Source organism: Micropterus dolomieu, linkage group LG21 (genome assembly GCF_021292245.1).
Source record: "Micropterus dolomieu isolate WLL.071019.BEF.003 ecotype Adirondacks linkage group LG21, ASM2129224v1, whole genome shotgun sequence".
NCBI lineage: Eukaryota > Metazoa > Chordata > Actinopteri > Centrarchiformes > Centrarchidae > Micropterus > Micropterus dolomieu.
The window spans coordinates 18549838-18562756 of NC_060170.1; the positions used below are offsets into that span (position 1 = coordinate 18549838).

The 12919-nt window shown below is 39.4% G+C and overlaps 1 protein-coding gene across 3 annotated transcripts in view; it reads right to left on the reverse strand.

Annotated features, from left to right (window-relative positions):
- Positions 1-12919, reverse strand: part of ipo11 (importin 11) — a 164334-nt gene that overhangs the window by 123398 nt on the left and 28017 nt on the right. For 2 of the 3 annotated variants that reach the window (XM_046034992.1, XM_046034995.1), the window contains exons 8-12: positions 9747-9795; positions 4133-4203; positions 3771-3963; positions 1749-1901; positions 1040-1083 (exon numbers count right to left, since the gene is read on the reverse strand). In XM_046034992.1, the coding sequence (XP_045890948.1) occupies positions 1040-1083; positions 1749-1901; positions 3771-3963; positions 4133-4203; positions 9747-9795 (510 nt within the window). The remainder of the gene's footprint in view (positions 1-1039; positions 1084-1748; positions 1902-3770; positions 3964-4132; positions 4204-9746; positions 9796-12919) is intronic. The other variant, XM_046034993.1, reaches the window with a different exon arrangement.

Below are 12919 nucleotides of genomic sequence, written 5' to 3' on the forward strand. Positions count from 1 at the left end.
GGATAGACAGAAAAAAATAAGACACTGGATAAGAGATTATGTCATGACTCACAGCTCAACAGCTGAAGATAAGCCACTGCAAACTAAATAGACCACAGAGACAGGATCTAAAGACCTGGGTACCACAAACTGTTTAATGTAGACAAACTTCTCAGGGCCACCACATAAAACACTGCTTTTGATTGTCTTTTTTTGTTGTTTTTTTTAAATGGCACACACTTAACAATAGGAGCGTGACGAGATCTCATGTTAGGAACTGTCTCACCTTATTAGCATTACAGAGTGTGAGGGAAAAATTAGCATGGAAGATTGCAGCGTATTATTGCGATCGGCACAAGTGCCTGTGTCACACACAACACGCACACCAGGGAATATCTGAGGTGGAATTTAGTGCATTTTATTCATTTAGTGCATACATTTCCAAGTGGCTGATAAAATATCTTAGTGGCAGACAAAAGAATACTTGAAGAAAAGTTCATTTCGGACATTGTAAGCAATATTTCAAAATGCACCTGCATTGTTACGCATTTTGTGACTTTCAGTTAAATATTTTGTCATTGAAGATTTCTTAAAAACAGATTTAAAATATTGTCTCGTCTCATGAGCTAAGTGTATCATCACAACTATACTAACAAATATTTGACAAGTAATATTACAGCAGTTCCATTAACAAATTATTTTTATGGTTCGTTTAATCTACATTTTTCTAGTTTCAAAATTGAACTTCAGCACTGCGTTTTGTTTTTTTGCCTTGCAGAAAACGTAAACTTTAATCTTGGCAAACTAGACATTTGACAAATGGTGTCTGGCTTGAAACACAGGGAACAGATTAAGTTTCTTTTTAGCAACATTCCTCTTCTTACTGTTCCTAGATGCTGTCAAGCTAGGGGTGCCAGCTGAGGACTGTGTCTACAACTATCATCAACAAACCCAGAAGTATTTGAAATCCTGCTGCCTCTAAAACATAGAGGAGCACTCTCTGTTCGAGTTTAATTAATGTGAAATTTTTTAGTGTGTGTGCGTGTGTGTCTTTACTTACCCGCAGACTGTATTTCCAAGAGTCACCACCTGTTTCTTCAACAGCTGGAAGAGAAAAGAAGAGTGTGAGAGCTATGAGTGGGTGTCTATGTAGGAATGACTACAAGAAGGAACTCCTGAACACTGAAATCCTGAACTATTATATTCCTGTCTGACTGTAGAACTGAATTAAAATATTAACACTAATGCATTGGGCCCTTGGTCTTGGCTTTATAAAGTGTTGTGTCTGAGTTGTCAGTGTCATTGCATCAAAGTCTGAGAGGGCACTGGGCTGCAAGGAAAATCAAATCTCTTACTGACATCTCAATCGCTGCCATAGCTAGAACCAAGTTCTCGCTCCCTCTAATCTATTTTAATTTGCACTTTTCCAATGGGCATGCACATTAGCATTGTATAAAACATGTAGCTGTGTAGAGTTGTTTGACTGTGCAGACTATAACAAACAAATAATAATTCAAATCATTATTAGGGCTATTATTTATGTACTCGATGCCTAACATTGAAAACAGCATTAACACTACATCGATTCAATAAACGATACATTCTGGTGAAGCTTGCACCCTAAATCGACATTGCTGATTCATGAATTGTAGTGGCTAAACCTCGCTGTTCTGGACTTCACCAACATGCCTGTTACCTCAGCCAGTCTGCAGGTCCAGATAAGTCTGGACATTTGGATTCAGCCTGTGTATCTGGGGATGTGCTATTACCAAAGCTCTCAGGGTCCTCTTCCCACATTGCCAGCTCTTCCTCTGTGAGAAGGAAGTAGTGTGAGACGAGCCGGCGCCCAATCTCCGTCAGTGTTGGGTGTGTGAAGAATGCTGTCTTGATCTTGTGAGCCTCCAGACTCTCTGGTTTACTGTCTGGGGGAGGGAAGGAGGGAGAGGAAAAGAGAGAAAAAAGAAAGAAAGAAGAAAAGAGATGTTTTATTATCCATTAATCTGTCAAACAGTCTAACGTGTAATTTATACTTCTGCATCAAATCGACGGCGTAGCCTCTGCATAGCCCCGTACCCTACACCGTCGTCTATGCTGTGGCCTGATGTGCACCTCTTCAAAAATGTAACCCCTCCCGCAAAATCACAAATGTTCACATTATACCACCCTGTGAAAGCAGGTTTTAATGACCACGAACATTCTTATTATTGTTTTTAAGTATGCTTTGCACCTGCCTCGGAATTCTCTTCTCCCCACACTGACACACTCACAACACACCTACACCTCAATTCATCGTATTTCCTCCGGCTTATTTATGTCCAACATCTGCACTCTGTGTTCACTGCTGCTTTACCTGGTCTGTGTATAAAATATCCACCGCGACTTGTAACGTAAGTTAATAGTCTACCAATTTTTTTTACCGAGTGAACACATGCACACATAAGACAACTGCTGCCTCCCACGCACCCGATGACATCGTCCATCCCAATGTTTCATTGCAGACATCACCCAACATTTCGAGGTAACACGGACCGTTAAAACTGGGATTGGTCGGCTGGGTAGCCTCACAATGCCTCCAAGCCAACAGGAAGTGCCCCGTGCTTTGAAGTAAATTTTACTAGCCCCAAACCGGCGGCTGTAACACAGTAGATCAACAGATTTGAGACTGTCACAACCCGAGCGAAATGACTCGTTTCACTTTTAGAATCTACCTGATCCATTTGGTCAATAACATTTTAAGAGTCAATTTTACAATTTTACCCCCCTTCACGTTAGCGGAGGGCTAAACCGGAAGTTAGCCTCCATCTACTATCCTCTGTTTGAACTTCACAGCTTTAAATTTCATTTATGGTGGAATTCACAGAAATAGTTGATGACAAAAAAAAAAAAAAAACAATCCTTGGTTCCTTCATGCTAACTTTAAATGTATACATCTTATTATAGTTTGCAGTGAAAACATATCTCTGCTCTGCTGCTCATCTTCCATTTTAGTTCAGATGTGACTGAATCTAACTCTTCTTCCACAACCAAACCAATACTGCACCTGACAGCTTGCCAGTCAGTTCACTTTCAAACCTCCACTTTACCTGTGGCCCCTGACCCCCTTGTCCCTACTGGTGCAGTACTAAGGGCTCTGTTCTAATCCTCTCAGTATGGGTCTTCTGTCTGACTGACAGCATGGGCCTAATAATTAAGTCAGATGCTTGCTCTGAGTTGAGCTGTGTCAGTCAAGGCTCAATTTTCCCTTAAGCTTTGAAACGCTCCTACTGAAAACACTTTGTTTTCCTGTTTGGAAATAGGAAAAGGAAAGCAAATCTGAAGTCGGACACTCAATAAAATCAAATAAAACCAAGGCATTGGTACAACAACCACAAAAGCGTGGCTCCGCTCTCTGTCAACTAACGATTTCTTAAGAGAAGGATCTTCAATGAAGGCACATCAAAACCGTACTAGCTGACATAACAAAGAGTGCTGCGCTCCACAGCTAATGAAGCACTGGAGGCCTCTGACAGCTTGAAATAAACATGAGCCATGGTGAGGTATGGTGACGCTGAAGGTATTAGAGCCTTGTGCTTTTCAAAACACTGTCAGTGATCAGCTTTGAAGAGCTAGTGGCGTTTTCTGTTGGCCTCCCAATCATATACCAAAAATTCTGATTTGTCTAGCTTTCATTTGAATCTTCTTTGTCCTCATCCATGTCTGCACTTCGCAGCACGTGTCTACCATTTCTGTTTACTCGCTTATTAGCTTCACCACTGTTTCTGCTCCTCTTGCCCAAAGCCCTCAAATCCTACCATCAATGTTTTTGGCAGGTTTGTAGGCGTCGTTCTTTACAATCATCTTGATGAGGTTCATGCACTGAACAATGAAGCGCTCAAAGGTCACTCCCTCCCCCGCAGGTGTGAACACGTAGCTGACGGCAAATTCCAGGGATCGCTGGATTAGGGGTATAAATGCACATGGATGGTACTCCAGGAAATCTAACAACTACGCGGAAGGGAGGGGAAAAAGTACAGAAGAAGACATAGGAAAAGAAAAAGTGAGAAAGAAAAAATGTTAATTGGTCTGCAAAGTCCTTGATGCAATATATATCATATTCATTAATAATGAAAAAGACAATTGTTGTTTATCATCAAATATTAATAAGTCAACTCACAACTTTAGTGTACAGTATGATCGTCTTCTCCAGCTTTTCTCTGCATGTGCTGTCTGGACCAACCTGCCGACCTGAAACGCAAAACAACCACAGAGTATTATTACTTAACAGCAACAGTATCCTTAATACAATTTAGCATCCTCACGCAGTTATCATCATTTGGCAATATAAATATATTCCATAGTTATTTAAGTAAGTAAACCAGTCAATAAAGTAGGGCTGGGCAATAAAACAATACTGATAATTATCGCAATATAATTTTCCTCAATAACAATATTACAAAATTGTATTATCTTGTACTGTTTTTGTATTATTGTTTATGGGGTATTATTGTCATTACACTTGTTAAAGCACTTTGTAACTTGTTTTTGAAAAGTACTCTACAAATAAAGATTATTATTATTGTTATTATAATAATATAACAACATGTTCAATATATCGTCATAAAATTTTTATTTAATTAATTTGAATCATGAACAAATTAGCACTTAATTTTTCTATTAATATATTTATTTTGTTGAGGAAAAGGGACTGAAAAACTATTTACTCATCATATTTGTTAAAAAAAAGATTGTATCATAATTGTTTTGAATGTTCTACCTCAAATTTGTGTGACTGTAAATAAAATGTTTACATCAAATTTGTGTGACTGTAAATAAAAGTTTAACCACACAGTTAACCATTCTTCAATTTTCACTCAGGATCAAAAATCAGCCTTTAAACTTGAAAGAAATAACGATTTGACATTTATCGTGATAATTATCAATATCGAATGGTATGAAATGTTTTTATCATGATAACATTTTTGGCTATATCACCCAGCCCTACAATAAAGTGATTTAATAGAGTTATAATAATATTGTGATATACTGCTCTAACTTTCATATAAAATAAATCTTAATTCATGTCTATGCATGTCACATTTGACATTTTGGGAAATACGCTGATTCGCTCTAACTATTCGCTTTAACAGACAGATCTGACAGTGGCATCGATTTTCTCAGCTAACTCCTTACTAGAACATAAAAACTGTACAACTATTCCATCAGTAGTAATGAAAACATGCCCCAATATCAACATAAAGACATTATGCCTTGATAGAGTGTTTAGCTCCATAGCAACACTTTATTTTCAAAAGACAAAAGATCAGGGCTGATTAATCAAATCTGAGGATTTGTGTGTGGCAGAACGGGAGCATGAGGTTTTGAAATTCTAAATTTTCGTCTCCTTAAGTTCAAATTAAATCACGCATACAGGCGTCCTTCACAACTCCCGTCAATTGTACTTCTCCCGTCTCAGGGTACCCCCACCCACTAGTGCTTTACCTGGGGTCGCTCACACACAGGGGTCCACCAACCCTGGGGGTCTCTCGTACGCATCACAAACTGCATACGCCGCCGCCAATTTCACAGCAAGCCATCCCACTTCTGACACCATATGTGACTGAAAGGCGAGAGCAGTCACCCCACCCGGATCATCAAACCCGGGTCTACGGGGTACCAAACATGCAACTTGACCGCAAAGCCAACGTTGGTATGGCAGTCACAGCGGGGGTCACATAGGACATGGAACATTAGATAAGAATCTATCTTAACTGGTGTCATGATTAACCTTATGTAAAAGGCTAAAAAAACAAAAAAAACACTTGAATGGCATGAATGAGTAGGAGCAAGATTACAGAAGGACAGTAAGGGAAAGAAAAAGATGGTCAACAACCCGGGCAGAGATACAATTATCTTGGCCTGAGTAAGTACACAAAATTGTTCCCGCTTTCTTTAAGGTCAAATGCCTACTTCATCTTGCTGCCTTGTGAGAGTCCCGTGGGCCCATTACAAGCGTTGGTGTTATATAATAAAGCACAGTAATAAAAGAACTCTGATGTAAATTTTGGCTCAATAAAACAACTCATGATGCTAGAGCCAATAAAGATGTCCCATGGAGTTTACTTCCTTTGACAACCTCATTGACAAAATAGGCAGAGACCATAACGGTCTCTGGCATTCCTCCAATCATTTGTGAACAAGCCAGGGTCATCGTTTCCTCTCCCCACATACAACCGTTCATTTCCATCAGCAACTAGTAATTTAAAATGACGCTAGATTGATTAAAAAGGCTAAGTGCCTCAAAGATTGCTTTGTCTTGCTTCTGTCAGATTTTGTACAGATCAGGGATCACGTAGATCAAAACATCATTGAATTTTATCGACTTTGTGTCCATGCCACTGTTCCCTTGTTTGCAGGTGTGTGATGGCTGGTAATGTAAGCAGAAAGTTTTGTATAGTCAAAGTCACTGAGGTCAAAGATCTAAACCATCAAAACCTGCTTATAAAATCCATAAACAAAGACAGATAAAGAAAACAAAGAGTGAAAAGAAAGGAAGAACTGTGAAACTAAAGGGTATTCATTATTACTGACAGATACATAGCATGGCAAATAGATTTCAACAATGTAGTGACAGACAGAAATAGATAGGTGACCTCAGTTGGAGGACAAACATCCAACAGGAAGAGACAGACATCTGAAAGGACCATGACTGCCCCAAAAACACCAGTTTATATAGCTGACCTTATCAGGCTGTAAAGAGCTGATATTTCTCCCCAGCCCGTCCGTGCGGTGCCTTAAAGTTTCCCCCTATCTGCCCGGCCCAAGTACCAGCAGGATTCTGACACTGTCTCCATTGCCATCAGCAGAGTAAATATTGGAAGTGACAGTTGCGGCTGATATCTCAGATGATATTTTGACCGCAATGGCAGCTCATGGAGTTGTGTCTGAGATCTCTCACTCACTGTGTGTCTCATGGCAAACTTCTACGGAAAAGAAGAAAGGACCACTGATAGCGAGATCAGACAGTGAAAAGTGAGTGAATGTGGCTGCCACTGAAGGGTGTCACTCATTGGGTGTTTCCACCGCAGGAGCTTTACCAGAGAACTAAGAACTTAAGGAATTTTATCATCTACTTGGGGATGAGCATTTCAACCAAAATTAAAGCTGCAACCAGCGTTGGGCAGGCCCTCACACATGTAAGCGCATCGATGTGTGAGGGGGCCGCATTTTTGGATTTTGGCGCTCTGCCGGTGCGGCTGTGAATTTGCCATGCGCTTCCAACGCTGCACAAAGGTTTTTAATCATCACTTCCTGTGTCCCCTTCATGGCTACATAGCACTTAGTGCTATGACTGAATATTGGCATGTGAGATGTGTTTAGGCCGGGACTGAAATAATATCACGTTTGGTTACAGATCTGCGCATGTACAGTCAAGGTACAACAACTTCCTGTTTCATGGCGAATTAGTGATTTTGGTTGCCACGCTCGGGCACGCCGTTCCACAAAAACTCACAGTTTGTACAACTTTTAATGGCTTTAGAGTAGACAGGGAAAATCTGAAGTACGGAGTGTGTAAAAAACCCAGAAATTATTAGAATTCAAAACGGCCGACTTCTTTTTGGGTTAAGGGCATCGCTCCAAGAGTCTTTTTTGTACATCTGGACATAATACATGTGCCACAGAAATTCCGTACAACGTGAAACGTTGCCGTGGGGGCTGCTTCGTTGAAGGTCACTTCCTGTTGCCAAGAGGCGGCGCTATGACTGTGGGTGAATGTCGGCATGTACATGTGTTCAGGCGGGACACTTAATAAACATGTAAAATTCGGTAGAGATCTGAGCATGTACAGTCGAGTTACAACAACTTCCTGTGTCATGGCGAAGCGTGGAATTTCCACATTCACCTCCACCCCCATGCCATTAACTGCAAACTCACAACTTTTACAACATGGCATCAATGTGTTAAGGGCTTTCTGGGACAGTTGATATGTCCAACCTGCTAGGAGCAGTACATTACAGCGTAAAACGTGTCATTTCCTGTTGCCAGCAGGTGGCGCTATGACTTTGAGTGAATATTGGCATATAGATGTGTTCAGGGCGCGACTCTTATTATACATGTAAAATTTGGTGCGGATGTGAGCATGTATACTGAAGTTATAACAACTCCCTGTTTCTTGGCAAATCATTGATTTTTGACAGCACCCCATGGGCAAACAGGTCGACTGGTAATAGTAACAGTTTGTGCAAATTTTAATTGTCAGTGGGTTTAGACTGCACAGCGAAAATTTTAAGTCGATTGGACTAATTTCCTAGGAGGAGCTTGTTAAAGTACCAAGTATGTAAATTGCCAAAAATTACCATTAAATCCTAAATGGCCGACTTCCTTTTGGGTTTAGCCAATGGCTCCAAGAGGCTTTTTTGTAAGTCTGGACATGATACACGTACCACAGAAATTTTGTACAGATAGGTGAAACTTCCAGGGGCTGCTCTGTAGGCAGCGCTAGCGAGCCATTTTGCCACGCCCATGCGCGAAACCCATAAAAGAGACCTCGCACGATTCATGCTCGGGCCCTAAATACAACAAAAGAAAAAATAATAATTTTCAAAGAAAGAGGCTAGCCGCATAAACTATTTCTTTATAATTTAACAAAAATTGTGACCTATCCCCAGTTTCAACCTTAAGAAAAATGGGACTAAATTTATCTTCGCATGAGTGAACAAGAGAGAGGGGGCAGTCAAAAGAGCTGGCGAGAGAATGAGAGAAATAAAAATTTGCCGTTTGTTTCATCACGGTTCCATACTAAAGCAGAGGTAAGTGACACTCAGATCATTTACTCTGGAGAGAGGTCTCTTCTTTCCAAGTATCCTTTTCATTTGTTCATTACATCCATATCAGAATCACACAACAGAAGGACTTTTTCTAAATTCACCATTATTATAATTTCTCTAATCCTCTTGGTTCTTTAGATGTGGTGGTTTAGAGTCCTAGCCTGGTTCCTGTGGTAATTTAGTACCTGGAACTATTTGGTCTAAGAGGGCTAATACCTACTATTTATGAGAGTAGTTAGCACAGAGCAAGTAAAATACAGCATGGTTAGATTCCAATTCTCCCCGTCTCCCTGTCATTTGTTCATATTAAGAAAGGACACATCCATTACTTGCACAGTAACATGGCATTCATGCTCCATAAACAGCACTGTAAAAAGTTAATTAAAGACACCATTAAATGGCCTTTAACTTTTTTGAGTTAAAAAAAAAAAGACGTCTGAATTCAACATCTTTAGTGTGTTTAAGTATGGGGTACTTCCCGATAAAGAAGGATGTGGTGACAAAACACAGCAAGGGTTTACACCTAACCAAGGAAATATTTGTGAAGGAGACAAACATGTTTTATTTATTAGGAGGGACAGAAGGGTGAGATTACTTAATCGCTTTCTGACAGTTTTACTGCTTATAGCGCAGGATGAAGTCACCATCAAAGATGTTCCAGGAAGATACATTTCATGGTGTCTTTAACCTGCTCTCCCCAGATCTAACATTTACTGACCATAAGTTGTACTTCTCTTTAGAATAGAAACTCTTAATAATTAAGCTCTTAATAAATTAATTTGACACCTACATTATGCAATGCTACTATGAGACCTAGGCTTCGGGTGACATACACAGTATATTAGACTTTTAAGTTGGTGCCTTCAGCATATATTAGATCAAGCACCAGTAATGTGAGCGTGTGTACTGAAGGAAGAAGCCTAAGATCAGAGATTCAGGACAGAGAAAGAGACAAGTACTCACAGCACTCCAAGAACTGTTTTAGCCTTTCAAACACTGCATTCAGGAAACCCTGAAAAGAAGGAGATGAAGAGAGGGTGAGATAAAGTTTAATCTCTTTGACATTTCTGCAGTTGAATCACTCATGATTGCTTCATCCTTATTGCCCAGAAGCAGATATATTATTAGGGAATAACTTCAGTATGTGTGTGTGTGTTGTGTATGTGCATGTGTGCGTGGGCACACGTGCCTCTGTACTCAGGAGGATAAATAAAAGTGTCAGCTACACAGTATGAAAGAGAATCAATTTTCTGTAGCTTGGTGTAGACACCGTTTAGCATGGGAAATTAGATGATAGATGGAGATGCAATCTGTTTAGTTCTGCATTAATGTTCAGCCATGAGGTCAATGGCAGTGTCATTAATCACACATCCAGCCAACACAGCCCAGCGAGCAACTGTAGCTCCTAACAGAGTTGGCAAAGAAAGAGGGGGTCACAAGAGAAGAGAGAGGGTGGGAGATGATTGAGAACAGAGTTCACAGCAGGCATTTGTTAAGCTAATGGTGGGATTTGGAAAAAGAGGGGGAGGCGAAGTGGATGAAATGAAAGGAGAAAAATACATAAATAGAGTACGCAGAAAATTCGAAAGAACTTTTCTCTTCTTATTTTTTTTAAGTGTTCCGCTCAATCAGTCATGATGAAAAAGATTTGACAACTGAAGAGGAAAAGAAGTGAGGCTCATGGCACTGCCGGAGAAGAATACACAAGGATAAAGTGCAGAGTAAATTAATGTCAGCAGAATAGAATAAGATGGCAAGTAAAAGATGGAAAAATGGAGACAGAGTGGTGGTAGTTTGTAAAAGGAAGATGGGAGTGTCAACAGAACAACTGAGTTCATCTGAGAAAATCTCAGGGAAGAGCAATGGGTGGCTAAGACTAAAATTTGGTTTTAGCTGACATTTATTTTTATATATATATATATATACATACATACACATACATACATACACACACACACACACACACACACACACACACACACATAAGATGGTTATCCTAGATTTTTTATTGCGATGGCTCAACAGAATATGCCTTTTTAAATCTACAATTTTCTTTAAGAGTGGCACAAAGATGCTTGTTGACTCTGGATATTGCAAAGTTATCCACATACTGAGTAGCAAGAAACATATCCACAAAAAAAAAAGTTCCCCGTAATAAAGATCTACTGACATGTCTATTCTAGCCTCCCTCCTGTAGTGTCTGTTAGACAGTCAAGTCAGGAAGACAAATGGTCATTCAACTGCAAAATAAGTTTTAAGATTCCTCATTATGGCAGCCTGTGTGAAAACTGACAATGCTCTTAGTGGCAGTGTTTTCCAATTCACTGCTGTTCTGTAGCATTGCTGCCACGCCGGTGATTAGAAAAAAAAATTAGAGTGTGAAGGCACTGGAAGGTTTACTATAAGCAGAGACCGAATAATAAACTAGTCTTCTGTTGTAATAATATAGTAAGTAGTAATAATTTTTTTTGCCACCATGATGCCAGGCGAGGGGCGTGGACTAAAAACTGGCACAGCTAAGAAACTGGAAGATAGATTTCATATCCACCCAAAATACCAGGCTTATGATGTAGGTGCTATGAAATTAATTTACAAAAATGAAAACTCAAACCATTTACTCCAATTAGCCATTCCTGAAATTTAGTTAACTTTAGTTAGTTTTGCAAATAGACAATACAGTTTCAGTTACAGTTTGTGACATTTACTTGTAAAGCATCATTTTTATTTCAGTTAACAAAAATGTTTTTTCCGCACATAGTTTGTTATTTCTTTAGTGTTCGTAAACGGTTATAACCTTGCTTCCAAAATGATTTGCATGTTCCATCAGTGCTCAATAGAGGCCAAATATTGAGTTTAGAGTCGTAGTACATAAAAACAACAAATTAAGTGGTTTACAAAAGCACAAGCCTATTCACAGCAAGCTTGCTATTGTAAATTGTGCATAATTAGCAGATGGGACAGGCTTATTATCAAGATTCACCATTACAGTTCAGGCCTGCTGTGCTGCCGGCCTCTGAGCTACACATCAAACATAGTTACCCTTTCAGATTGGTTCATTCAGTTCTTTAGCGGGTTGCTAAATTATGTCTTCGGTAAGCAACCTCTAGACAGAAAAAAATTTAATATGAATCCACAGGGTTTTCACCATCACACCTATCACTAAAGGAAGAGCACAACCATGATGTCCTAATCAATAAGTCAGATAAAAAGAGCCATCACAGGAAATGTATGAAAAATGGTCGGCAAACATTTAAACTGAAAAGAAATCCCTGAAAGTAGTAAACAACAGTCAAAAAGATCTGAAGGAGAATTTCCATTACCAGACTGAATAATCACATTTCATTTTCAGGAAAGGGTTCATTATTATTAATGATTAATTAATAATGGCAATTAATTTTTATTACATTGTACCAGTCTGACGTACCTCACCTGTTCCTATTAACAATTCTTTTTTTTTTTCCTGTTTAATTTGTTGCAAGTCATGAAACTTTATGCATCTAGGATGAAATCTGAACACTATTTATGATAACATACAAACGTCCATAGAATAATGCTTACATTCACTCTATGCATTACAGAGGCAAAGCATATCTTGTAAATATATATAAAAATATTTCCACTGAAGCAAATGCTCCTGATGCAAAAATGTATAGAGACAACAAGAACAAAAATGAATGTCAGGAGGAAAATATGAGAAACAAAGGAAGTACAGTAAATTTTGATATCAGTCTGAGATAGGGGAGTAAAATGATGGCTTGACATTGCTTATTTATTTCTATACAACAGCAGCCAAATGAGAAAGCTACAATCTTAGTTTTGTTATAAGATTACACCAGCCGCTGTTTTAAGCAGTGAAATAAATCTTAAAGATGCCTTATGGCAGACCAAACGCAAATTTAATCCTCCTTTCTTCGCGTGAGTACATTCACTGCAAGTGTTCACACACACAACGCGAGAAGGCGATTACAACCCGCAAATATTCGCTCGAGTTAGAAATTTTCAACTAACGCGAAGGCATTCGCGTTGCCTTTGCCAGCACCGCCCCCTTCGCATCGCTTGGCGCCGCATGACAGGAAATCGCGGCTCTACGTGTCTTTGCATTGACTTTGAATGTAAACTCACCGCCACGAACGCTC